The following is a 27911-nucleotide window of genomic DNA, read 5'->3' on the forward strand; positions in this document are numbered from 1 at the left end:
CCTATTACCCCGATGAGCGTGTCATCAAGGTACCGGGGTGGCGCTATAAGTGGGGTATAATCCCTCAATAAGCGAAGCGGTGGATGAAGACTTTCTAACGATGAACACAGGTGCCTCTAATACCGCTCGTCGTTTGTTCCGTTGGACTTCAATGTCCCGAAATCGGACAAAATTAAGTAGCACACGCTGTGTGCATTAAAGCTTTGGGGATGAGGCTCTTCTTCCATCCCCCTCGATCAATTAATTAGCTCGCTATTGCGGAATTTAAATCGTCGTTCATGCACTATGTGCGCAAGCGACGATAACACAATCTCATCATCATCGATTGCCCCATCCAACATTGAATAACAAATATAACAAGTAATATTGTAGAGCAAATGCAGAAGCTACAAGAGGTGGTGGATACCATAGGTACAGTGGAAGAGATGCTGGTAAGGTTAGAGTATGGTTCCTATAGCCCTCACCGATTGAAAATAGAAATTAATAATTTTAGGAGAGGGAATGAAATAATGAGGGAGCTTATCAAGGAGGAAAAAGAGGAAAAGTAGGATCAAGAGGAAAAGGAGCAAATCTGAAGATGGAATGATAAGCTAGAAAAAGAAGAAAATGAAAGAAGAAAAAAGAAGAGGAGAGGAGAAGGAAGAGAAGAAGCAGGAAAGTGGAAGAAAGAAGAAGAATACAAATGTAATGGAGAAGATGAGAAGTTGATGGAGAAGAAGAAAAAGAAGAAGAAACCCAGAGGCCATTTTCAAGGCCACTCCATTCTCACGAAAAGATGCATATTCTCTTTTGCCGAAATATTTTTTAGTCGGTTGTTTAGTTGTTTGTTGGATAGATTTATGTCCATCAATCTATGTATGTCTATGTCAGTAGTGAATGGGGATACATTAGCCTCAATGGGAATTAGCATTACAGAACCCCTTGGGAATATTTAGCCTCAATGGAAATTTAACATGGGGAAAAATCGTGGGACAATATAGCCTCAAGGGGAATTTAACATGGGAAAAAGTCTTGGGTCACTCTAGCCTCATGGGGAATTGAACATGGGGAAAAAGTCTTGGGTCACTCTAGCCTCAAGGGGAATTGAACATGGGGAATAGAGTTTGGGTCTGTCTAGGGACAAGGGGAATTTAACATGGGAATAAATCGTGGGACTGTCTAGCGTCAAGGGGAATTTAACATATGGAAATTGAACATGGTGGGTCTGTATAGCGTCAAGGGGAATTGAACATGGTGGGATTGTCTAGGGACAATGATGGTAGAGGGTCAAACACAACAGAGACAGAGACATACATACACTAGTACAAGCGTGAGATTTATATATAAAGCATTACCAAGACCTGAAATCTTGCTGGGGTGTTCAAAAATTTGCATAATTGTAATGATGCTATAAATAGCTATAATCAAGGAAATGCTTAACGACAAAATGGATGTGACTAAAAGTAACGCTAAAATGACGAAATTGTCCCAGAATTTAAAGGAAAATAAACATATCCACGAAAATTAAGTTACAATGGTTTAGACTAAAATGGATAGAATTAGTAACTACTTACAATATCAACTTGTGTGACGATCGTGGATAAACACCCGTGTATCTATTTATAGCTATAATCAGCTAAAATTCCTATGAAATCGCACTATCTATTTATACTACAACTTGTGGGTTATTCCTTTGGAAAACCCCACTATCTTTTTTTAGCCTCAGCTTGAGTGACGTTCCTGTTTATGAACTCTAGTACATATGTATAGCTACAACCTGTGGAAATCCCCAAGTCCATATTTATAGTCTCGAAATTTCCAGCGTCAGTGACGTCACTGTACTGAACACTAGGGGATAAATGTCAACAGTGTTGCAAGTGGCTGACCTGAATACACGCTACTGCAGGTAGGTAGGTAGAGTGTATCTGATAGGGATAAAGTGAGTTTTATAGGGACAAACAGAGACCAATACACACACACACACACACACACAACGTACGCGCGCAGACATACGCACACACACACACATACATACATACACACACACACACATACACAAAGGGAAGAGGAAAAAACAAACCCCAAATATACTATCAACACAGAAGGGAGATAATATAAACCCCAAATAAACTATCCACACAAACGTACGCGAACACATACAAACCCCAAATATACTATCCACACAAACGTACGCAAACGCATACAAACCCCAAAATATACTATCCATACAAACGTACGCGAACGCATACAAACCCCAAAATATACTATCCACACAAACGTAGGCGAACGCATACAAACCCCAAATATACTATCCATACAAATGTACACGAACACATACAAACCCCAAAAATACTATCCACACAAACGTACGCGAACGCATACAAACCCCAAATATACTATCCATACAAACGTACGCGAACGCAATACAAACCCCAAAATATACTATCCATACAAACGTACGCAAACGCATACAAACCCCAAATATACTATCCACACAAACGTACGCAAACGCATACAAACCCCAAATATAATATCCACACAAACGTACGCGAACGCATATAAACCCCAAATATACTATCCACACAAACGTACGCGAACGCATACAAACCCCAAATATATTATCCATACAAACGTACGCGAACGCAATACAAACCCCAAATATACTATCAAAGCAGAAGGGAGATAATACAAACCCTAAATATACTATCCACACAAACGTACGCAAACGCATACAAACCCCAAATAAACTATCCATACAAACGGATACCAAGATAAAGAAAGTGTGACTCTAAGTTGTTCGTTTCCGTCGCTTATCAAAATTTTAAAAATAGTAATGTTCTGTAAAAAGTGAGTGAGTGTTTCTTTTAGGTCTGTGCGTTTTTTTTGTTGGTGATAATATGGATAATGTAAGTTCGGGTACAACGAAATTAAAAGAATTAGGCCCAGAACTCGGTGTGGAGGGAAGAATATACGCAACAGCAGCGGAAGCAAGAAATGCAGACCTACCCAGTTAGCACTCCACCCACCTCGAGAACACAAATAACATCTAGTCAACAGCCGACTATACCTAACAAACAACCCGCCCCGGAAAGAGTGGTGGCAAAACAAAGGGCCAATTATGTTAGACAAACGGTATGGCAAATTCAAATGTAATTATCGGAGGCACTACGTTCTTTTCTCACTCCGATACTACAGGCAATCTCAGCTGAAAGAACAACCACAACAACAATAACAGCGACAGACACCATAGCAGCGGATGAAACTATCTACCTCAACTGAAGAATTAGTATCAGAACCAGAAGAGGAAATTGAGGCGGTTGAGGAGGAGGAGGGGGACGCTGACCCTCGTTGAGAAGTACACCGAAATGGGGCTAGATCAAGCATTGTATGACGTCAACAAAGCAGGGCAGTTTATTAGAGCCATACAATACGTTGCCTACAAATCTCTAGACACCTTTAAACCAAGACCTTCTCAATGGGGATTAGGGGTCAGAGTTCTTCCCCAATTCTACAGACAAGCCTACACTGGATACCCCCTCAGTCAACTGGTAGAAGCCGCTGCTTACATTACCGCCCATCACGGCTACGCATTTCCTGATATCAAGAATCATGAGACTAGGAGTGCGGGAAAGAACGTGAAAGCAAAAGAGAGACGTGTTACCTTCTAACAGAAAAAACAGACTTTTTTAGGGCTCCAAAAGATTGCTTTTTATTAAATAGGAAACCATATTTGGCTTGATATCCCTCCTTGACTAAACTATTCTCGAAACAAACTTGACCCATTGGAACACCGCAACAAACTTAACTTTTTAAACCTAACAGTGACCAAACTGGTATATGTCGCTTAGACATAATAATTTAAATAAGATCAGTATGGCTAATTTTATGTACACTAAGTACTAATATTAGACAGATATGTTAGGAAGTAGGAAATTTAACAGGCTCGTTAGATTTGAACTAATTGCACAGGTGGTTAACACATTATTGGTACTTTTTATTGTCCATTAGCAAAAACGGGACTTGATTTGAAATAAGTACGGGCTAGCGTTTTGGTGAGTACTTAACATCCATGGCTGTCTTGCTGAGCACCTTTTTCCTCCTTCACCACGCTCGGACAGAAAAATGAGTGTGTGGTGAGACAATTCCCACTCATGTTTAAAGCCTTTCAGTCAGGTTGTTAAGGACTAGTTAGTCCTACACCTGAGTGGCTAAATTTAAAAATAGTCTGTGAGTACATAAAAGCTTGGGGGATGAGGCTCTCTTTCCTTCCCCAGGAGTAATTAAAAATCACGCGGTGCGTTATTAAACCAGTGATACATGCTCCATTAGAGCGAAAATCACTTTAATTCAAGTAAGCAAGCAAGCACGTTCGGGTATCGTCTCTAGCACTCTTGATGACACCAACTGTCTGGGTTATTTTCTTTCTTGCAAGCCCCTATGTTCCACTTCTGTTTGTGATAATAACTTGTGATACTTCACATTTTCTAAAGTGGAAATCTTTACAAGCCGTACAAAATACAAAACTTATATGACTTTGGCTTTTGACACTTGCATAGACTCTTCACTTTATAAGTGTCACGAGAAAATTGTATATCCAATTTTTACCATTTTCAAAAACACGCACACACTTGCAGCTTGACCAGAAATATGTACATCTTGTTTTGTGGATAAGTCACAGACAAGTCCAAGCATATATAGGTGGTTATGAACGTTAGGAATATCCCCTCATTTTTTCAGAAATATCAAAGCTTGTATGTGCATTTTCCCTTTTCCACTCTATATTAGTGCTTAGATTTGTTCCAAAAAAAAAAAGAAAAAAGAAACGAAACAATTTTGAAGAAAAAAACAACTGAATTTTGAATTCAGGTTTCTCTCTGTTTATAATTTTTTTTCAAGTTGATGGTGCATGACAGAATACATTCGCCTACCTTTCCAAAGTGAGAGGCATTTCTTCACATGTCATTGCCTTTGTTAAATTCGGTTTCATTCGTTAGTTATCGTTAATCTTTAATTTTTTTGATGCATTTCTTTTGATAGAAGATTTAAGGCTTTCTATTGTTGTAACGGTATTTATGTTGTTTAGTCTGTTGATGAAATTATCTATAGCGAAGTGCTTAAGATTTTTCAGTTTTTTGTTTATTTCAAGCCCTACAAAAGGAGACCAAGTTTGTCTTCAAAGACGATTGAAACTCTAAATTACACGGGCGTGAAGGAAAACATCGTTGTGTTTAAACTAATCATGCTTGCCGTATCTCTTTGTGTTTTAGAGGTCATATTTCTTCTTAAGTAAATACATGCATCAATAGAGACAGATTGGGTCATCATCCTTGAGTTTCACTGTACTTTCGGTTCTTTACTTCATACAAACCCCAAATTTATTAGTTTGAAAGAAAAAAAAAAAGATAACATGTCCCTCAATACTGTAACACATCTGTTCTGACTCTACCGATGTGAGTGAGTGTTTATGTTAAAATGTTTAAGTGAGATATAAAAAAAATGGTCAGCTTGAAAACGCGAACCAATACTGTGACGCTCAGTATTTTGATGTGGTAAGAAGAAATGGTACAACACACACAAAGAGGGCTTGTAAGTTCACATTTCAGTCTGTCTGCACTGTAATGGTAACAACGCCAAGAACATAGGGATTATTATGCCACACAGTCCTAGAACAAAACAATGCATCACCCGTTGTAAGCCATTTCATTGGCTATACTTATTTTCTTACCGCGTTCGCTTCGAATTGACTTGAGTAGCTATTCAGACAGTGACGAGAATGGCCATGCTTTACTGGGTCTATCCTATAGGCGATTTATATAAAAAAATATTTTTAAAAATTAAACTAATGCACGAACAATCGTACCATGGGCGATCCCATGGAAATTGTGTCCGTCTTATTGCAAAATACATCAACATTTAATTTAACCGTGCAGATCGCTAGAACAAACCTCTGATAATATACATTTTGAAAAGTGTTGTGTGACACGGATCGCCATTGTCGCTTGGTGTCTGCTTTCTTGTTCGAAAAGAGATCGTTTCGTCTTGACTATAAAAATTTAATTGGACTAAGTTTTACGCACTACTTGAACTCATACATTTACGTTGTATGTGTAAGCCGTCGTTCTCAGTTTTCTGGAAGTTCGTTTTTGCGTTTCTCAGATGTGATACTATTTTTTATGGACCGAACGAAATTTCTTTTGGCGTGAATCAGGACTCGTGGTTTTGTGGCATAATTGGAGAGCATTGATTAAAGCTCAGTTATGTCGTCTTCGAAATCGCTGACACGGATTTGAACTAACACTTCAGGTTTTGTGTGAGGCGATACGGTGCATCATTGCCTTTTACTTCCTCAATGAAATCGTTTCATCTTATTGCAAAATTACATTTGACTAGGTTTCATACGCAGCAGGTCCCTGTATATAAGGAGAGTGTCTTAGCGTCAGAGTATTCATTCCACTCTCAAACGATCAAGAAGATGGAAGAGTCAGCACAGATCGACCTGCTGGTCAAATATTTGCTAAACGTCATACGAAAGCATAATTCACAGGCGAAAGTGGCAACAAAACTTACTCTTTTGGTCTTTGATTTGATGAGAGTCATACGAAAGTGCGTAAGTGCTAATGAAGTTTGCTATATCTGCAAAGGTAAATGGGTATTTGTCTCCAGAATACCTGCTTCGTCTATGAAAGAGAGACAAAAGTCAAGATACCTAATATCGTTGCCAGGAGAAAGGACACTGGAATTCAGAGTGCCCTACGAGAAAAGAGAAGAAACAGAAACAAGACGAAACAGAGAAGAGGGATTCAGAAGAAGAAGAAATTGAAGATGATGAAGAACTTGTGCCAGTAAAGACATGGAAATGGAAAAATTGACAATGTGAGCCGATGCGTTGGCCCTGATGTGAAATTTCATACTACCTTCTAAAAGAGAATAGACCAGAAAGAAAACGTGTCTCTTGGTCTTGACATTGTATAATAAGGATGGCGTGTTTTGTTTTTACTCACACTTTATGAAATTGTGCTCTTTCACCTCTCTCTATCCCTCTGGATCATGTTTTAGTTAGAATTGAAATGGAAGGATGTTTTCCTTTAGGCATGCAAGTCGGTAAACAATAGTCAGTCTATTCATCCATTATTTTGTGTCTTGATGTTTCCTAAATCACACACTGATGCCATAAAATAACGGGTTAAATAGGTTTTGTAGTGTTGGGAGTGGGGGTGGGGTGTAGGTGTTTGGCAGAGTTGGTCATTGCAGGTGAAGGCTTAGGTGCTTTCAAAAAACTTTTTCTTCTTCACTCTGTGTTGATGGAATATAATGGGTTATTTTCTTCACTCTCTGTTGATAGTATATATAAAGGGTTATTTCTTCACTCCGTGTGGATAGTGTATAATGGTTTTCTTCTTCTTCCCTCTGTGGTGTGCGCGCGCGCGCGCGTGTGTGTGTGTGTGTGTGTGTGTTCGCGTACGTTGTGTAGATCGTATATTTGGTTGTTTTTTTCTTCTTCCTCCAGAGTGTGGATAGTATATTTGGGGTTTGTATGCGTTAGCGACGTTGTGTGGATAGTATATTTGGGGTTTGTATGAGTTAGCGACGTTGTGTGGATAGTATATTTGGGGTTTGTATGCGTTAGCGACGTTGTATGGATAGTATATTTGGGGTTTTTATGCATTCTCGTACGTTTGTGTAGATAGTATATTTCGGGTTTGTACGTGTTAGCGACGTTGTGTGGATAGTATATTTGGGGTTTATATGCGTTAGCGACGTTGTGTGGATAGTATATTTGGGAATTGTATGCGTTCGGGTACGTTTGTATGGAAAGTATATTTGGGGTTTGTATGCGTTCGGGTACGTTTGTATGGAAAGTATATTTGGGGTTTGTATGCGTTCGGGTACGTTTGTATGGATAGTATATTTGGGGTTTGTATGCGTTTGCGTACGTTTGTGTGGATAGTATATTTGGGGTTTGTATTATCTCCCTTTTGTGTTGATAGTATATTTGGGGTTTGTATTGCGTTCGCGTACATTTGTATGGATAGTATATTTGGGGTTTGTATGCGTTCGCGTACGTTTGTGTGGATAGTATATTTGGGGTTTGTATGCGTTCCCGTACGTTTGTGTGGATAGTATATTTGGGGTTTGTATGCGTTTGCGTACATTTGTGTGGATAGTATATTTGGGGTTTGTATGCGTTCGCGTACGTTTGTATGGATAGTATATTTTGGGGTTTGTATTGCGTTCGCGTACGTTTGTATGGATAGTATATTTGGGGTTTGTATGCGTTCGCGTACGTTTGTGTGGATAGTATATTTGGGGTTTGTATGTGTTCGCGTACGTTTGTGTGGATAGTTTATTTGGGGTTTGTATTATCTCCCTTCTGTGTTGATAGTATATTTGGGGTTTGTTTATTCCTCTTCCCTCTGTGTGTGTGTGTGTGTGTGTGTGTATGTCTGCGCGCGTACGTTGTGTGTGTGTGTGTGTATTGGTCTCTGTTTGTCCCTATAAAACTCACTTTATCCCTATCAGATACACTCTACCTACCTACCTGCAGTAGCGTGTATTCAGGTCAGCCACTTGCAACACTGTTGACATTTATCCCCTAGTGTTCAGTACAGTGACGTCACTGACGCTGGAAATTTCGAGACTATAAATATGGACTTGGGGATTTCCACAGGTTGTAGCTATACATATGTACTAGAGTTCATAAACAGGAACGTCACTCAAGCTGAGGCTAAAAAAAGATAGTGGGGTTTTCCAAAGGAATAACCCACAAGTTGTAGTATAAATAGATAGTGCGATTTCATAGGAATTTTAGCTGATTATAGCTATAAATAGATACATGGGTGTTTATCCACGATCGTCACACAAGTTGATATTGTAAGTAGTTACTAATTCTATCCATTTTAGTCTAAACCATTGTAACTTAATTTTCGTGGATATGTTTATTTTCCTTTAAATTATGGGACAATTTCGTCATTTTAGCGTTACTTTTAGTCACATCCATTTTGTCGTTAAGCATTTCCTTGATTATAGCTATTTATAGCATCATTACAATTATGCAAATTTTTGAACACCCCAGCAAGATTTCAGGTCTTGGTAATGCTTTATATATAAATCTCACGCTTGTACTAGTGTATGTATGTCTCTGTCTCTGTTGTGTTTGACCCTCTACCATCATTGTCCCTAGACAATCCCACCATGTTCAATTCCCCTTGACGCTATACAGACCCACCATGTTCAATTTCCATATGTTAAATTCCCCTTGACGCTAGACAGTCCCACGATTTATTCCCATGTTAAATTCCCCTTGTCCCTAGACAGACCCAAACTCTATTCCCCATGTTCAATTCCCCTTGAGGCTAGAGTGACCCAAGACTTTTTCCCCATGTTCAATTCCCCTTGAGGCTAGAGTGACCCAAGACTTTTTCCCATGTTAAATTCCCCTTGAGGCTATATTGTCCCACGATTTTTCCCCCATGTTAAATTTCCATTGAGGCTAAATATTCCCAAGGGGTTCTGTAATGCTATTTCCCATTGAGGCTAATGCATCCCCATTCACTACTTATGTCTTTGTCTCTAACCCTATCTCTAACCACGTCTCCATGTCTATGTCTCTATTCGTCCCTAGAGTAACGCGTATTCAGATCAGCCCTTGCCACACTGTTCCGCCCCATTGAGGTCAGCCACTTGCAACATTGTTGCTAGTGTCCAACACCGTGAAGTCACCTCTCTACAATTCCTATGTGCCCTAGACAATCCCAATCCATTGTCGCTATACATTCGCTATGATAAACTCCCATTGACCCTAGAGTATCCCACCCATGTTGAATTCCCACTTTTAACATAGAAGTCCCATATACCCTAGAGTATCCCCATCGACTACTTTTATCCAATGGCTCTTTGATTTTTCTTTGATCTTTAAAATGTGTTATATTTAATACACAACGTAGATGATGTATTAGATAGGACATTTCAAATATCATCTATGTAATGAGCCCAATCCACACACACACACGTGTGTGTGTGTGTGTGTGTGTGTAAACTCACCAGAGTAAAGAACGCTAAAGGATAACAGTATCATTCAGTTATACAATTCTAACACTTATTTAATGAGAAATACTCACATAATAAACCGGAACATGAAGTGTTCAATAGAAACTCAAATTTATTTTTTTTCATGCTGATTCAAGTCTAATAGTAGCACCGGCAACTATAGATATGCCCTTACGAAGCTGCTTCTGCGTTCATAACTATCTCCTCAGTTCGCTTCTAAGTTGAGTCCAACTGCAAAAAAAAAAAAAAAAAAAGGCCCTGGTCATTCACTTTGCTGATAGACTAGGGTTATTGTTGTTAGTTCTACTGATTACTCCGAACACACAGCAAGTCTAACATTTGCACTGGCAACTATTGGCGAAGCTGCTTCTGTGTCCAAAACTACCAACAACAAAAAAATAAACAGGCCTTTGTCTTCTGTCACTCAGTTTGCTGGCAGACTAAGGTCTGTGTTATTTGTTTCTACTGATTGCTCCGAACACACACATGACCAGGATGTGCTGGCGCATTATGCGACGACAGATTTTGTCTTTTTGCAGTTTGCGTTGGACTCTTCTTGTAAACAAGTATAAACGGTATCTAAATTCATCTGTTACTCAGATCCGTAAAGACAAAAGCAAAGCTGGAGCTAACTTCCATCTAAAACAATATTTATTTGACAGGTGAATTTGAACTATATTTGATGAAGTGGTCCCAGGTGAATATAATAAGCTTGGTAATAACGTTACAAGAAATAAAATTATGAATTTTGTAAATGTCTGTATTTAAGATTTTGCAATGGTTGGCCTTGTTTTAAGAAAGCATATCATCACTGATCAGTGACCGAGACTATTAAATGATTTCAACAGAGCTGCAATACTTGCACTTTCATCGTGTCTCCTTAGCGAACTTTGCTCAACGAATGGACAAATGCATAACGAATGAACAATGAACAAAAGCAAACATACGTTTAACATGATATCAACTTAGAACAAGTTCGTACCGAGCACATTCTTTAAATTACCTATTGTATTTACAAAACTTACACTAATTCACATATCGCCAATTGTGAATCAAGCTGTTAGATTACCCAGTCAGCAAGTGTAAATTTGACAGACATCAATGCGTCGTTTACGTCCGCCAGTTCCGCCCATAAGCTAACTATCGCGATAATAAATTGGTTATTGTAAATAATTACAAAATTTTGCAAAGGTCGTCGATTTTACAATCAATAATGGTGAAAAGAAGTCAAAGTGGGCTTTGTAATTCTAGCAACAACGAACAGCATCACCCTCCCCATTAGTTTTTAAAAACTACAAAACTTGAACATATTTCACACGTTAGTTACAACTGTAAGTTCCTGCTTTGAAACTTACCTCCCCTTCAGCATAGGTGTCTCTGACCGTAACACACGTGTTGTAAATGTACAGTGCTTTGATGGCAGCGGTACACCAGATGATTATATGATAGAATTGTTAAGTTTGAGATATATTTGAAGTAAGCAAAATATCTCACAGAATGTGATTCGCACGCAGTAAGCTAGCCGATCGTATGTTCTTGATTAACTAATACCCCCTTTTATTTGGGGGGGGGGGGGGAGGGCAACGTGGTCAGAGTAATGTTTTGTGATGAAGTTTGGTGTCTGTTTAAGTATCCTCACTGTATCGGTTTCGGAGCCCTTAAGAACAAATCGCGGATTAATTCGTAAACATTGTGAATTTTATTAACATTTCATTTACATTTGGAATAATTATACCTGTACCAAAATTCAAAACTTAAAACTATTCATGGCTGCAGACATTTGTCCAATGACAGTTTACTTGAGTACCAGGTTTTGCTGTCCTTGTTTATAGCGTCATCTGTTTCGGAGCTATTGATCACAGCACCACTGGCGGCAATTATAGAGATAAGAAAAGAAATGTACGATGACGGAATGCAACAATGGAGAATATAACAATAAATAATCTTACAATGAATCAATATTTTCTTCTCCTTAACATCTCTTGTTGTTGTTACAATGTTTAACGCCATTTTCAGCACAAGATAGGCTATACATGGCGGCAAGTATAAGTGGTAGAGGAAGAACCAGGGAAAACCCCGGAAAGACTCACTGACCCATGAGAAGTTACTGGCAAGCTTTCTCACATACCCTCATTGGCCGAGCCTGAGACTCGAACCAACGCAGACAGTGGTGAAATGGCAGTGATCCGTAATGGTGAGAGCTTTAGACCACCTAGCCACTCGGGGCCCCCTTGACATCTCTGTTTTTGTTAAAACTTTTTGGTCATAACAACTACAGTTTTCTACCATTGTGAAAATCATGCAAACGGCATGTAATGCATTTATGACTGGGTTAGAAACATTGAGCACTGTTTTGTTTGTAAGATTATGTTAATGTACCAAAATATATATATTTATCTTCGGTTACTAGAAACACCGAAATACACTGAAAAATCGAAATAGGTATTTACATGTTCTCGCTGTATATGTTGGTTTCCACACACAAATTATTATTTATTTTTGTTTGAATAATAATATAAAGCAAAGAAAAATATGATTTATATGATTTTTATACGAATTAATTTGTGGAAACCGATATATACAGAGAGAACATGTAAATACATGTGTATTTCAGTTTTTCAGTGTATTTCGGTGTTTCTAGTAACCCATTTATCTTTTTAAAAATGGGTTGTTTTCACAGACGTCATGATTGTGTACACAGATACCCACAACGCAATGTGCACGTGCCTTGCACCGCCATTTGTGTCCCTAACAAACCTTTATCAACACTAGTCATCATGTATATATTCAAGATAATAATCTGATTTTATTGTTGATAAGAATATTTACTTAATCGAAATGGTACGTAGATTATACTTGAAATTATGTGCCCCTATAGCACGAAAATAAAAATGAAACTTAAGTTCCCTGGCTTATATCGAAAGACAGAAGAAAAGTGAAGTTGAACCATAATTGTGCATATTGCTTGTATACAAATAGATAATAATGTCTTCTTTTAAAAATAATTTGTTTAATGTCCCTAAGTTTGTCACCTTAAAAAAATAATTCCGGACAATAATCTTCTGGATACAATAACAGTTACAGAATAATGGCCTTGTGATATTTATGTTGTTAGTGCCATGTCTTACTGCCAAAATAATGGCCTTGTGATATTTATTGTTGTTAGTGCCATGTCTTACTGCCTAAATAATGGCCTTGTGATATTTATGTTGTTAGTGCAATGCCTAAATAATGAACTTGTGTAGTATATTCCAATGTTGACTGACATCTGACTGAGAGGCCAATTTTTCAGGAATATCTCAAACATGGCAGCACATTTTGACACTGTTACACAAATTAAAGTCATGTTGATTTAGGCAGACCTCACTTACTATGATGTCTTTGTTTCTAGTAAGTTCTAATTCTCACACAATCAAATTTATGTTTTCATGTTATATTTCAGTGATTTTTGGAATATGATGGAAGCCACTAATGCTGAAATTGGCTAAAAGTACATCTCTCCCTCAATAGCTCATGCACATTGGGGTCCAGGAACATCAACCAAACTATAACCAAGGGTGTGAGTTACCAAGAGGCCTCTAAAAATATGCTATAAAACACATCCAGAGAACTGGTGGGTTGAGGGGAGGGGGGACTGGGCTGTTTTTAATGATGTCAGTAAAGTGCTTTTTCTGATGAAGTTGTTCAATATTCTTTATAAATTACATTTATTTTCAAAATGTCCAACATCTCGAAGGTCAGTAACATTTATTCCAAGTAGCAACCTAACACGAAACACAAAAACATTTGTGTATTATGTCACAGCTATTTGTTCTGTTGAAGCAGGGAACCAGACTAACAGTTAATACACTACTAAACAAGATATCTTTTTATCAAAAACATGCAATATTTATTTGTAACACAATCATCTGTGTCAAAACTCAATATTTGTTTTGTTCAGTTAGTAAAATATTGGTGCTGTAATTTCATTGCAAGTAAAAGTGAAACTTTTTATTCTTGAGGATATCTCTACATGCAAATTCATGAATTCTCTGAAACTCATTTTCAACACAGTGGTTTGTATCTGTAAAACAAATCTCTTTATTTTATGAAGTACTCTTTTCGCTTGGTTGCCTTGCCATCTTTAATTCACAGTAATGATTGAGTAGGTTAATTTAAGTAGTTTAATTAGATTACATACACAGTAACATTCATGAGTATTCGATTGATCAGCTGAAATGAGTTATGTGACCGGGACCGTTGGTTCTTAAGCATGTAGGATTTGTATGGTCTTTCAACTTTTTTTATTATTCCACTGCCTTTTATTTCATGCAACAATACAGCAAATGCTTCAGCTAGTCTGATATCAAAACACGGTCAGCACTTAATTAGGTTCTAAGAGACATGCTCACAGACATAGCTGTTACAGTAGATTGACACATTTTACATTTAATTGCAAGAGGACACATTGCATTTATGATGGTTACATTTAAAAGGAACTAAAAGATAGAACTAGAATACAAATTTCAATTGATAAAAAATTATTTAATTGGTGTTTATTTATTAAAGTACAGCCAACATTAGGTGTAATTAACATTTTCATTGATCAAAATTTCCTCGACTTTCATTAATTACAGTGTACTAAGAATGTCATTTGGAAAGAAAATGTTACATATTATATGAGTTCTTATTAAAAGTTGATATTTCATAATGATTAAAATTTCCAGCCCTGTCTTCCATTTTGGACGATATAACAAGTGATATATCAAAGTTTCCATTACCAATTATGATCACAATTTTATTCTAGTTCAACAAATAGTGATCAGTTTTTGGGTATTTTCTGGTGTAAAAAATGTGATCCACGCCTGACCCAACATTATAAGCGGGTTCATGAGTTATCAGGGTGTGAGTTGCTGAGTGAGTAGTGTATATTGAAGGAAATGAAGCTATCTGTACACTTTCTTCTGTATTAGTATATTTTTATTTGTTAAAGAAACATGCTTCAACATAGTCCAATTCCTGCATTCCTGGTTTCCAGTGCATTTCAACCAACTGAAATTTATGTCAACAAAATATGAAAATGTGTTTGTTTGCTAGTGTCACATTTTATTTCCATCAGGATAAAGAAAGTAGAGTAGGTCTATCAATTAAACTTAAATTTGTGGAAGAATGTCAATACGGGCTGCCAGATGTTTGAGATAATCCTGAAAATTGGACTTCTCATTCTACTGTCAGTTGACTTGGAAACATGCTGAACAAGGTCATTATTTAGGCAGTACTAACAAAATAAATATAGAGCGAGGCATCTTACATTGTAGAACTAAGTTGAGAACTACTTTTTAGATTATACTATTTGTTTCAAAGGTAGTAAATATGTTTTTTTTCATTTATTTTATTGTTTTAAACATTCAAAATTTTGGTCTTGCCACACCCACTTCTCCCCAATTTCCTGTCACTTTGCCTGTTCAGGCAGGAAAGAAAAGTTACCTGACTAATTATTTGAGCATGGACCCAGTAATTAGGTAATTATGTTTCATAATCAGTGGTAAACAAGAGGTTATAAGTGAGTGTGAAATGAGTAATGTTTAATGTTTTTTGGATGCTTTATCAAGCTGTAATGATTGACATACTATTATATTATTTGGACAAAATTGATGGATCAATAAATCAGACATAAGAATGCCTGTCCAATTTGCACAGCAATTTCTTTAATCAAAAATTTTCTTTTGAACAGTAAAACACTTGATTTTTACTAAGTGATTTTTGGTTCATCATAAAAATTTATAAACATTGGTTTGATGTTGGGAAAGTTGTAACTGAATTTGTTCATGTTATGCAGTATCGATGTTTGGTTTGGTCTAGTTGGATGGTTTTAACTACACATTTTATGACCAGGGTTAAATAATATGTCAATACTTTTTACATATCAATACCCATATTGATACAGTTAGTAAAGAATCCATGCAAAACAAAGTAAGGAAGAAGCATATTTTTTTATATTATCCAAAGGTCAGTGGTCTGGGTCAGTGTGACCGAGAGAAGAAAACAGGTTTCATTTATATACATCGAGAACTATTAAACACAGGGCTGTGCACTGCACAGTGTTTTATACAAGGTACTCTTTTAGCACTATTAGTGCACTGAGTATTAAATAGTCTTTTTTTTTGTTGCCAGTGGCAAATATTTTGCCATTCTAATTTGGAGAATAGGTGACACAGACATTCTTGATTTAACATTCAGTGTACACCTTCCAAAGTTCCATCAAATAAACTGTCACTGTGCAGCATTCAGAACGAGAACTTTTATGCACATTCTCAAGTGTAGGTACATCGTGTGTAATGGTACATGTACAGTGGCATTGGTCACTTAGCAGTGTAGAGAATGCACATATTTTCCTCTATGGATTATGTTAAGCTGCATATTAAGGAACAGATTAATTTCAGAAGCAATTAGCAGAGTGATGCTTATACAATTAGAACAGGAAGAAAAAGAGACATATTTAAGTGCCTGGTAAATATTGAACTTAGAGACTGTTACCCCCTCCCTCTTTTGTTTTTCTTACTCCCTTGGTGACAAGTGGGGAGATTCCCCCTTAAGTTTAGATCCTGACAGTGATTATGTTGGTGCTGACAATAATTTCCCCGTCAGATCAGAGTTAACTGACTGGTCATTGACATTGATAACTGATTCCTATTCTTGATGTAACAGACACTGGTCAGTGGAGTGCTATCAGTATGGGGATATGGATTTGGTCAATATTCCCTCTGACCCCATCTCTGTTCCAACGATAAGTCATGTTGGGATTAGGGAATTTAGTGTAAATGCATTTTGCTATAAAAGGGGATTGGATTTGCTCCTGCTTCCATTTGTTCACTCTACATTAATTTCCTAGAAAGCAAGCCTTCCTTCCTACCCTACGTATTTTGCTTATGGGAAGCAAAGTAAAGGGAGGGCTGGTATTATCCAAGTGGACAATTTAGGAGGGATGAGAAATGTAAAAGACCTGCAAGTAGGACAGTCCCTTCACTCTCCGTGTACTTTTGATGGACAAGGCTACCTAGTTTGGGGACAAGAATTGTTCCCCTTCCTCCTAAATAGCTGCTGGCAGGTAGTTTCCCCACCCATAAGGAGTTGTATACAGAAGATACTCCCACTTTAACATGTCCACAGATAAGGAGATACTTTGAGTTGGAAATGTCTGTCTCCCCCTTGGATTGAGTGCACGATGATGTTCTATCAATCTTTGTGGACTTGAGCAAATTGTACAGGGCCTCTGACAGTAAATACCTTCTTAGCATTTAACCCTTGGAGCTGGAGATGTTCTTGTGCATCCTTTGGCCTGAGAGATGAACAACAACACCATTCCCTTGCATCTGGCTCATCAAAACCAGACATAAAAGCATGTTCATGCAAATTACCCCTTGGCTCCGCACAAAAAAGTGTTTGAGGGGATGCAGCCTCATTCCAGGAAGCAACCCAGATATAAACCTCCTTTTTGCTTGTCTTTAGCTTGATGAGGCAGTCAAAGGGGCCTAGGAGGAAGTTTTTGGGGAATTACTTCGTTTCTAGCATTCCTTTAGGTCCTTTCTGTACCTGCTTTGTTTCGAACACCTTCCTCTTTGAAGGACCCCCATCCATTTTCACCAGTCAAATCTGGTTCATTTGAAGGAAGAACTGCACATCATTGTGTGGATTGGCACAGTGGAGAGGGTGTAAATGTAAATTTCCAGTGTCAGGTCTTTTACTGCTGGATCTTCCTGGTATCCAAGAATAAGACAATTTCAACTTATGATCGATCTTTCCACCTTAAGTTTCTTCAGTAGGAACCATTTTAAGATGGAGACTACATCCTTAGTCATGAACACAAGGTCCAGCAATTGGGGTTATCTTCAATCTTCAGTATGTATGCCCTCACATCCCAATAGTTCCTCATCACAGAAAATAGTAAAACCCACCCTAATGGTCACCTGTACATTGCTGTCACCTGGTCAAGACAGCCCTTCTAATTTCCCTTAACCCACCCACCCCATCACCGAATTTCCTAAATGTACTGAATGTAATGGTCACCTGCCTTTTGTGGTCATCATGTCATGTATCATTAACTTCAAGATCAGAGTCATGTACATTTTCTGCATTTTTTCACGATGAGATTTGGCAGTGATATGTGGTTACTTTCCCTTTCAGCTCTTTATAGCACCATATTCAAGGTGATATGTTTCATTATTGTGAGCTCCTGTGACCTCACTTTGTTGAGCTGGGGACAATAGAGGTGAGATGTTCTACTACCCACAGCATTTGCATTTTAGGTTGAAGGCATCGTTTTGGAGTCGGTTTGGTAGCACCACCACCCCTGGGGAGGTAGTTGAGGAGCTAACTTTGTATATGTACATTCTTGGTCAAGTGTTTGCATTTAGGTCTGTTTTGCACAATGTATAAAAAAGTAGTGTTATTCCTAAAATCATAAAACTGCTTCTTGATGAATACTATACCTTTATCTTGCAAGTAGGTTCCCAAGACACATATTTTAGACTTCATTGAGTTCTGTTAAATCGTGTTTTAAGTTTATTTCTTGAGCTCTGTAGCTCTGTTCATGCTAGAACAGGGGTGGACAAATCTGCGCATCTGGTACTATGAAATCTTGTGATTATTTAACTGTAAAGTTCTGAAGCCTGCAGGACAACCGGTCACATTGTAGCAGGGGTGGGGGCAGTTTATATCCCCTTCCTATTTTAAAACTGAAAATCCTGAAGGATATACAAAAATGCACAAAGCTTTGTCATTCATTTATTATTTTGTGTCTTCTTACCCAATTATAGGCATGGGATCCCTAACATTGTCATCTTCCTATTTCAGAAAAGACATGCTCATGGTCATTATTTAGTTCCTGGAACAGTCCATTTTCATTGAAGGGGTCCTTGGACTACTCATCCATAGAAGGTAAACAGTGCATTGTCTGCATCCAGTATTTTCCATTGCTTGTTTTAGTAAATTGAAATTCATCAATTAGACTTGCACATCATTAACATGTAAATATAGATGCAGTGTTAATATTTGATTTGAAACAAAAAGATGACAATGTTATAAAACAAAACTGGGTCATTGTGTCCTTCATTTGACATTTTACTGATATAGCTGATCAGGTTTACTTGTGTATTATATTGTTATACATAGAACTTGATGAGAACTATACCCTGTGCAGGTCACTATAACCCATATTTAAGGCTTTGCTGACTTTTAAGTACAGATTGTGTTTAAAGTTCATTTATTGCATGCTGTGTATGATCCAATCATGAAACTTGATAATTGGATGCATCACTGTTGGGGCCCAAGGTGGCCATGGGTTCTAGATTCTCAAGTCAAAGGGAATATGACATAGCTTGCCAATTGCTTCCAATGGGTCAGGGGACTTCATGGGTTCTTTGTGTTCTTCCGCCATCAAATGTATAGACTGACATATATAAGCCAAACAAATGCAACCATGCATGTTAGTATGACACCCATACAACAAAATAAGGCAATTGTGTTCTATTTAATGCTTTACCAACATTGGTTAAGTATCTTTGTTTATGCTATATAGATCCAAGCTTACTCAGAAGGTTCTTTCCATCCAGTAAAGTAGGAAGCACATCTTCCTTAGCCAGGGGTTGATGATACATTTTGTTCCACGTCAGCCCTTGGCATATTTAGTTGTAATGGTATCTACTGCTGTGCTTCCTGATCAGATGGAGTTAAAAGAAACAGAGATCCTTTTGTTACATTTAAATTGGGAGACAATGCTGTGGCCTCCAACCATAATGCGGGTCACAATTAAGTTTCTACAATATAAATATTTGAAACAAATTTCAGTTACCTGGACCTAATCTTATTGAATACCTAACCAGTAACATAACAAACTCACTTGTTGGTTGATTGATTTTGTTAGCTATTGGCAGGGACTCCTTCGTCTACAGATGGTACTAATTCAGAACACAGTTTCAGCTAGCTAAATATGCCAAAAGACGGTGTTGAACAAATTTGATCAATGACTATTGGCTAGCAAAAATTATTTGAAGTAGAAATAATAGCAGTATTTACTTGCCATTACTGCATTGCTTTTCTTTTGGGGGATTCCTTGTCTCCAAGTGAAGTTAATTATTCTCTCCCCCAGGTTAATATTGGAGGGCCAGAGTTGCAAAGTGATCCCAGAGCCTATATACAGAACACCTTCCTTTTTTAACTTGGACATACCACAGTGAAAGCCTGCTACAACGCAATAATTGGGGCCCAAAAAATTGGATTGCATTAATATTGGGGTAGTGTTAATATGGGTTTTACAGTATTTTACTTTTTTCAGAGAACAAGTCTTTAGCACAATTATGTGTATTCATGTCTAATGTATATGATGAATATGGTATCAACACCGCTTACTATCGTGTCATCGTGGCATGCAGTTCATCCATAATGCATGTAATTCCATTGAAAAATTGCACACAGATTTACAATATTCAATAATTTTGTCCCAGATCATTGTGTCTGAATCCAACGTCTGATATACAGCAGTAACAGAGTATCAACAATGTTTACTTGCCATCTGATATCATACCATCGGGGCTCGCAGTTAATCCATAATACATGTAATTCCATTGCAGAAATCGCATACATATTTAAACTATCAATAATTTTGTCACAGATCATTATGTGTCTGAATCCAGTGGGAAAAATTAACAGCAAAATCAGGTTAAGAAAGACGAAGCATATGTAATGTTTCATTAGGTTCCATTGTCAGTGAATGGTTACTGTACAAAATTCATGCTGCTAAAATTTTCTCATGCGTTTCGGTGTACATTTATCCATTGCAAATTTCCAATAATTAACGCTTGTACACCTATTACTTTGAACGACTACAGCATGAATAATTAACAATCAACACATGCTAGCAGCATGCGTATAACGTTTACTTCAGATTTTGTGAATATCGAAAGAAACTTGTGAAAACTACTATATTAATCATCGTGCAAAGTGCAGAGAACGACTTGCGTTTGTGAACTTGCTTTTCCATAACGATAAAATATTTTTATAAAAAATAGGAAATTAATAACGAGTTCATAAACAAACACCATACACATGTAAAGACCAAAGAACTACGTGCATTAGGCCTGCAATGGTCATGAGTCACTTTTAATAATTTTAAGCTGAATGCATGTACAATTTCATACCCTTTCAATTTCCAGCTAATAAAGCGGACATTATTTTTTGGTCAACTAATTGCGTCTAATAACATTGCCAAGCCCAGCAATCATGTTTGTGGCTTTCTTTTTTTGATGTTTATTAAATTGTGAGAATCTTTTGTCAACCACCACATTGTCTGATGCTTGGTTGTGTATACAGTTAAAGAAGAAACACATGTTGGCTATTGTTTGAGCAATGATTGTATACAGAATTAATTGAAGACAATCACAAAGATGACTTATTGGCTTTACTCATGGATCAGTAATAAGTAACATTTCCGATAACGTTTATTTTGTTATAACGCTTCAAGAACCTGGTGAAAAATTGTTAAAATTCAGAAGCTACACATAGATCTATTAAAATTTATATGCAGACTCTTCCTTGAAATGATAATAAACTTTTTACACACTATTTCTCGTACTTAAAAATAAATAATCCCGGTACGAGAAAAATACACTTACATGTATTTAAAATTTCAGGAACCATGCCACGATCATATTATATTCGAATTCATATGCGATTCCCCCCCAAAAAAGATAATACATTTTTATTACACTATTTCATGTGCAAATGAATATATGAAATTTCGGGAGCCATGCCACGATCTCATTATATCCAAATTCACGTTATGGTGGGGTCGCACATTTTTCATGGATGTCAGGAACCTCCTCCAATGGGCAGCCTTTGAAATAACTCAGGAGGCCACCATTATTTCAGGCAAGAGGAATATCCTGGCAGACATTATGTCCAGAGGGGTCCATGTTGACCTTACAGCATTGTTCTAGATCTGTGACCGAACAACAGCCTCACCTTTTATGTGTCTCCAGCATCAGGTCAGACTGCCTGGGTGTTGGTTCCTTTCAGTCTACAGTTCCTCAGGTGCTTCACCGAGTGACAATCTCCAAATCAAGGCTCAACCCAGTAGCTCTCCAGATTTCCCGTTGGTCATGGTTCACTATCTACTCAACCTGTTGGTGGACAAACCCAGGAGATAACATTGGTGGATAGGCTCCTTTACACAGTTAAGGCTTTATGATTTTATATGGACTACTTGAAAGGGAGAAGGAAGGGTCAGAATCTTCTAAAGGGTTCCTCTGACATTTCAGCATCCACCTTTTCCAGGTGGATTTTCCTATCTAGGAATTTATCGGTCCCTCACAAGCTGGACCTTTCTTTAATGAGAATTAGTGTCCATTATGTTGCTACATCTTGGGCCTTTTTGAATCACTCCTCATGGGTGGTGATATAAATGCCTTCAGGTAGTGTTGCACTTCAGTCTTTGGCACACCTTAGCAATGACATTTTTGGGGTGGGTGGCAGGGCAAGCATGTCAAGGCCATCATCATTCCTCATGTGTTACTACTATTAAAATATAGTTGGGGGAGGGTTTAAAACTAATTTTAATTATGTAATACTTACCAGTAATAATGCAACGATTCCATTCCGCCAATGTCCAGTACTTGGGGTTGAAATCAAAAGAGCAAAGTATTCCATATGTTGGCCAGTACTAAAAAGCCAGACTGGGATCATGTTTGCAGTATTGACCCTCCAAAATTAATTGGAGAAGGGAATATGAAACTTGGACTAGAGACTAGGATTCCAGGAATATGAAGCATTGCAAAGCAGTAACATCAAGTAAGCATCAAATAAAAATAACATTTTGGTGGTACAGTTTCTATCTCAATGACTGCACATGGTCTGTTGTGGAAGGTTATCCTTTGTAGGTTACTTGTATATTGTACAAATGAATGGAAATTGTATATTGTACAAATGAATGGAAATTGTACACTGTACAAATGTATATTGTACGAATGAATGGAAATTGTATATTGTACAAATGTATATTGTACAAATGAATGGAAATTGTATATTGTACAAATGTATATTGTACAAATGAATGGAAATTGTATATTGTACAAATGTATATTGTACAAATGAATGGAAATTGTATATTGTACAAATGTATATTGTGCAAATGAATGAGTATAGAAATGGAGAGTAAACAGCATGTAATCATTGATTACACTTATTTTATACACTGCCTTTAGGTTTTATTTGTCCATCCATTTTACTGTTACTAATTTGATTTCCACACAAGTTGTCCACCATCTACAGTTACAATCTGGCATAAGAAAGAACCCTATTAATTTTGGGGTCAAAGCTCACAGACTAAAAAAAGAAAAATGGTTTATGCACAATAACAAATGTTCTTCAGCATCTAAAGCTACCAGACTTTGTATATGACTTGTACTAGTGGTAAGAAAAAATAGTCAGTTTTGGGGTCAATAGGTGAACCATTAGGGTAACTGTGACAGAAATAAGAAAAGTACATTCTACATGTGGAATTCTATATCCTGTAGGTTTACCAATGGTTTGCATTTGTCTTAAGGAAGTACCATATTAATCTTGGGGCCAAAAGGACAAATCATGGTCATTTTAATTGCAAAAATAGAAATGATTTCCGCACAGTAGCATTGGTTGCACATACTTGAAGCAAGTTTTCTGGATGACTTGCACTTGATTTTTTTGGTGACTGAGGTTGAAAATGGTTTCAACGCAATAATATCAGCTATTTATAACACACACCAGGACAAATTTTGTGGGTGGCTTACATGTGGCTTAAGGAAGAAGCATATTGAGTTGGGGGTCCATAAGTCACCAGCCAAAGTGACTGAAAGAAAGATGAAAAGCTGTTTTAGCAGAAAAATTCAGATTATTGCCTGGAGAACTTTTAGGGCATTGATAATTTTTTGTTTACAGTACAGTTGTTTTTGTTTTATTTTACATGTTTATATCTTTCTCTTTAAACCCCTCGCCAGCCATTCGCAACTCACAAATGATAATTTAAATACTTTCAGATTTGAACTAATTGAAGAAATACAATGGGCAAGAAGACAAAAATTGGAAAGGCTAGGCGAGACAGATTTTACAAGCTTGCTAAGGAATCTGGATATCGTTCTCGTGCAGCATTCAAGTTAATCCAGCTAAACAGAAAGTTTGAGTTCCTCCAAAAGTCACGTGTTGTGATAGACCTTTGTGCAGCTCCTGGTGGTTGGTTGCAGGTTGCAGCAGAGAACACACCAATTTCCAGTTTAATAATAGGCATAGATTTGGTTCCAATACGACCCATCCAGAATTGCATCACTCTACAGGAGGACATCACAACAGAAAAATGTAGGCAAGCTATAAAGAAGGAGCTACAGACATGGAAAGCTGATTGTGTGTTGCATGATGGTTCACCTAATATTGGAAAAAATTGGCTCCATGATGCTTTTCAACAGAATCAGCTCACGCTTCAAGCTTTAAAACTAGCAGCAGAGTTCCTGAGAAAGGATGGATGCTTTGTCACAAAGATCTTTCGTTCAAAGGACTACAACTCCTTGTTGTGGGTATTTCAGCAACTTTTTCATGGAGTTCATGCCACAAAGCCCCAGGCCTCCAGGAATGAATCTGCTGAGATATTTGTTGTCTGTCAAGGCTTTCTTGCACCAGATAGAATGGATCCCAAGTTCTTTGATGTCAAGCATGTATTTGAGGATGTTGAAAAAGAGGCAACAAACAGTCTAAACTTGATACATCCAGAAAAAAAACGACGTCATAGACAGGGCTACCCAGAAGGTGATTACACATTGTTTCATTCCCTGCCAGTGTCTAAATTTCTTCAAAGTGACGGTTACCTGCAGCTCCTAGCGGATGCATCTGAAGTTGTCTTTGATGATAACAGAGTTGCTCAACATCCAGCAACTACAAATGAGATAAAGGAGTGCTTGAAAGACATTAAAGTTTTGGGAAGAAAGGACATTCGAGGAATCATATCATGGAGGAACAAAATGAAGAAAGCTTTTTATGAGGAGGAAGTCAAAGTTGAGGTTCCAGAAGTTGAAGAGAGTGAAGATGATGAAGCCAAGATTGAAGAGAAATTAGCAGAGGTTAGAGAGGAAGAAAGGAAAAATTTGAAGAGGAAACTGAAGAAAGTTAGAAAGGAGAAGATCAAACTTCAGCACAAGATGGACCTGAAAATGATCTTGCCCAATGACCAGATAGACATCACAGATGACAAAAACCTTTTTGAAGTGGGCAGAATCAAGAGTAAAAAGCAACTAGATGAGGTTGAAGCTAGCAATCTTGATTTCTTAGACAGAGAACTTGAAGATGATAATGGTTCAGAAAGTGAAATTGAAATTGACCTACCTGTTAAGAAAGTCACCTCCTATGATAGAGGTACCAAAGATTACCTTGATCCCATGGATGCATCAGAAGATGAATATACTTCAGATGTTGACCTTTCAGACGAAAAGAGCTTTGAGAATGATGATGATGAAGAGGAGGAAGCAGAAGCAAATCCACTTATCATCACCATGGAAGACAAGGATGTAAGGGCTCAGAGGAAACTTAAAACTTGGTTTGAAAAGGATTCATTTGCTGGCTTGGAAGATGAGGAGGATGAAGATCTTGAAATTCAGAAAATGGCTGAAGATTACAGAAATAAAGGAGGTGTCATTCTAGAAAAGAAAAAGATGATAAAAGAATCTGTGATTGAGTCGGATTCAGGAGTTGGAAATGAACCAAAGGAGTCAGATGATGAGATGAGCAGTGACTTGGACTCAGAAAGCGAGTCAAGTAGTGATAGTGATTATGACATGAATGAGCTTGTTTCTCAAAAAGATGGAAAGTTGGCCAAGGAAAAGGTCCAGCAAACAGGAGGAATTGAGACTGTTGCTGCAGATGACTCATCTGCCATTCCAAAACTTGACCCTACAGGACTAGCTATAGGGGCTGCTATGGTATCTTCAAGAAAACGACGTAGAGAAATAATAGAAAATGGTTACCATAGATACATGTTTAATGATGAAGGTCTGCCTTCATGGTTTGTCCAGGAAGAGAGAAAGCACTTGCGACGGGTCCTGCCAGTGACTAAGGAAGCCATTCAAGAGTACAGAGAAAAGCTCAAAGCAATTGATGCAAGACCTATTAAAAAGATTGCTGAAGCCAAAGCAAGAAAGAAGAGAAAGATGATGAAGAAATTGGAAAGGGCTCGAAAGAAATCTGAGGCCATCACAGACACACAAGATGTGAGTGAAAGGGAAAAGTGGCAGCAGATAAAAAATATTTACAAGAAAGCAGGACTCTTGTCCAGTAAAAAGAAAGAGGTCACATATGTTGTAGCTAAGAAAGGTACAGGCAAGAAGGTACGTAGACCACATGGTGTGTCAGGGCCTTTCAGAGTAGTGGATAAGAGAATGAAAAAAGACAATATGAGAGTGAAGAAACAGTCCAAACAAGAAAGACATTCAAAGAAAAGAGGCACTAAAGGTGCAAGAGGAAAAGGAAGACGTTAATCCAGTGAAGGGAAAAATAATAGCTTTAAACAAAAATAGTAGAAAAGAACTTATGATGACATGTATGCAGTGTTTGGATTGAAATATAGATGTGCTATCAAAAATTGTCAGTAGCACACTAAAAAAAATTCTTCATTAAAGCACCTTGCAAGGTATGAATTTGAAAATTTTTTGTGCCGCCAGCAGAGGAGCCATGGTGGCATAGTGGTTAGGATGCCAGACTCCCACATAGAAGTGTGTTAGTTTGAATCTTACCCTGAGATCAGCCTCGTTCTTCCACCATGGCGTGTTCCATGACTAGATATTTTACTCGTTACCTTGGCACAATATAGCCTTCGTCTCTTGCTTGTGCCATAAAATACCCAAATCGATACTTCAGCACCAATTCATGGTTAAGAATTCTAGCTTCACTTTGTTCCAATTAGTGGTACATAAAATAGCCATTTGTTAGTGATAGGTATTACATTTCATAAAATAACATGTTTTAGTTAATGCATTTTCAATTTGTCAAAGAATAAAACATGAACACCCCCACACACACACACACACAAATAAAATAAAGATTATTTATGGTATTTTGGCCACCGCAGAACATTGTAATTTGTTTTGCAAGAATATACAATATTTATAAATAAAGGAGATACAAAGTTTTTTGTATGCAAGTTTGTTAATGGAGTTTAACATTTTTCTTAAAATTCTTTTTTCTGGTTGAATGTGATTTTAAATTATTCATACTTAAATTGGTGTAAATTATTTGGTACTTTAATCAGGTGAGGAAACTGTTTTTTAATCACCTTTCATGTGATCTTTTGCATTAGCTTACAATTGATCTCAAATTTTCAATTATGCAGGTTGACAGTTTCTTGTGTGTTATATCTTGCAGTTTTGTATGAAAGATCATGTGTATGTAAGCAACTGTGACCAGAATTTTATATGCAATTCCAACATCTCTTAAGGCCATTGATGTGTTAGGATAAAATCTTGATACAGTTAATATGTAAAGTTAAAATTACTGTTTAGAAATTAAGGAAGTGAAAATTTAAAAAGAACTTACAGTATCATGCTTTAAATCCCAAAAAGTCCAATAAGTTCTATCGCAGGTCCAAATGTATGAAGTTCCAGTCGAATTCCAGTGGTATTCCAGATAAATTCCTATTTTGAATGTGTTGATATGTCTGTAGTTTCTATGTGCAAATGGCCTGGAGTAGGGCAATGAGCTAAGTCTTTTGATGTATCACAATAATACAGCCCAAAATGCCCTTGTCTGAATTCATTATAATTCCAAATTAAAGTTTTAATCCATAAATATTACTGAGCACTTTTTGTAATTCCAGTAAATAATAATTTGAATAAATAAAA

At 37.3% G+C, this 27911-nt stretch overlaps 1 protein-coding gene across 4 annotated transcripts; it reads left to right on the forward strand.

Moving 5' to 3' along the window:
• The first annotated feature begins 11375 nt into the window (after positions 1-11375).
• LOC149779951 (pre-rRNA 2'-O-ribose RNA methyltransferase FTSJ3-like) lies at positions 11376-26707 on the forward strand. 4 transcript variants are annotated; one of them, XM_089936654.1, is made up of 4 exons: positions 11381-11502; positions 13469-13585; positions 18859-18942; positions 24072-26707. In XM_089936654.1, exon 4 carries the CDS (start codon positions 24096-24098, stop codon positions 26550-26552), a length of 2457 nt encoding a protein of 818 aa, XP_089792780.1. In that variant the 5' UTR covers positions 11381-11502; positions 13469-13585; positions 18859-18942; positions 24072-24095; the 3' UTR covers positions 26553-26707. The 4 variants fall into 4 exon arrangements, with proteins under 4 accessions (XP_089792778.1, XP_089792780.1, XP_089792779.1 ...); XM_089936653.1 differs by lacking the exon at positions 13469-13585 and adding an exon at positions 18190-18274; XM_089936652.1 differs by lacking the exon at positions 13469-13585 and having other exon boundaries at positions 11376-11502.
• The last annotated feature ends 1204 nt before the right edge of the window (positions 26708-27911 follow it).

This window comes from Sinohyriopsis cumingii, chromosome 16 (assembly GCF_028554795.1).
Source record: "Sinohyriopsis cumingii isolate HCF-2022 chromosome 16, ASM2855479v2, whole genome shotgun sequence".
In the NCBI taxonomy this organism is placed as follows: Eukaryota; Metazoa; Mollusca; class Bivalvia; order Unionida; family Unionidae; genus Sinohyriopsis; species Sinohyriopsis cumingii.

What these genes read in the sequence shown, in the direction of transcription:
- LOC149779951 (XM_089936652.1), top strand. Translation starts at nt 24,096, where the DNA reads ATGGGCAAGAAGACAAAAATTGGAAAGGCTAGGCGAGACAGATTTTAC.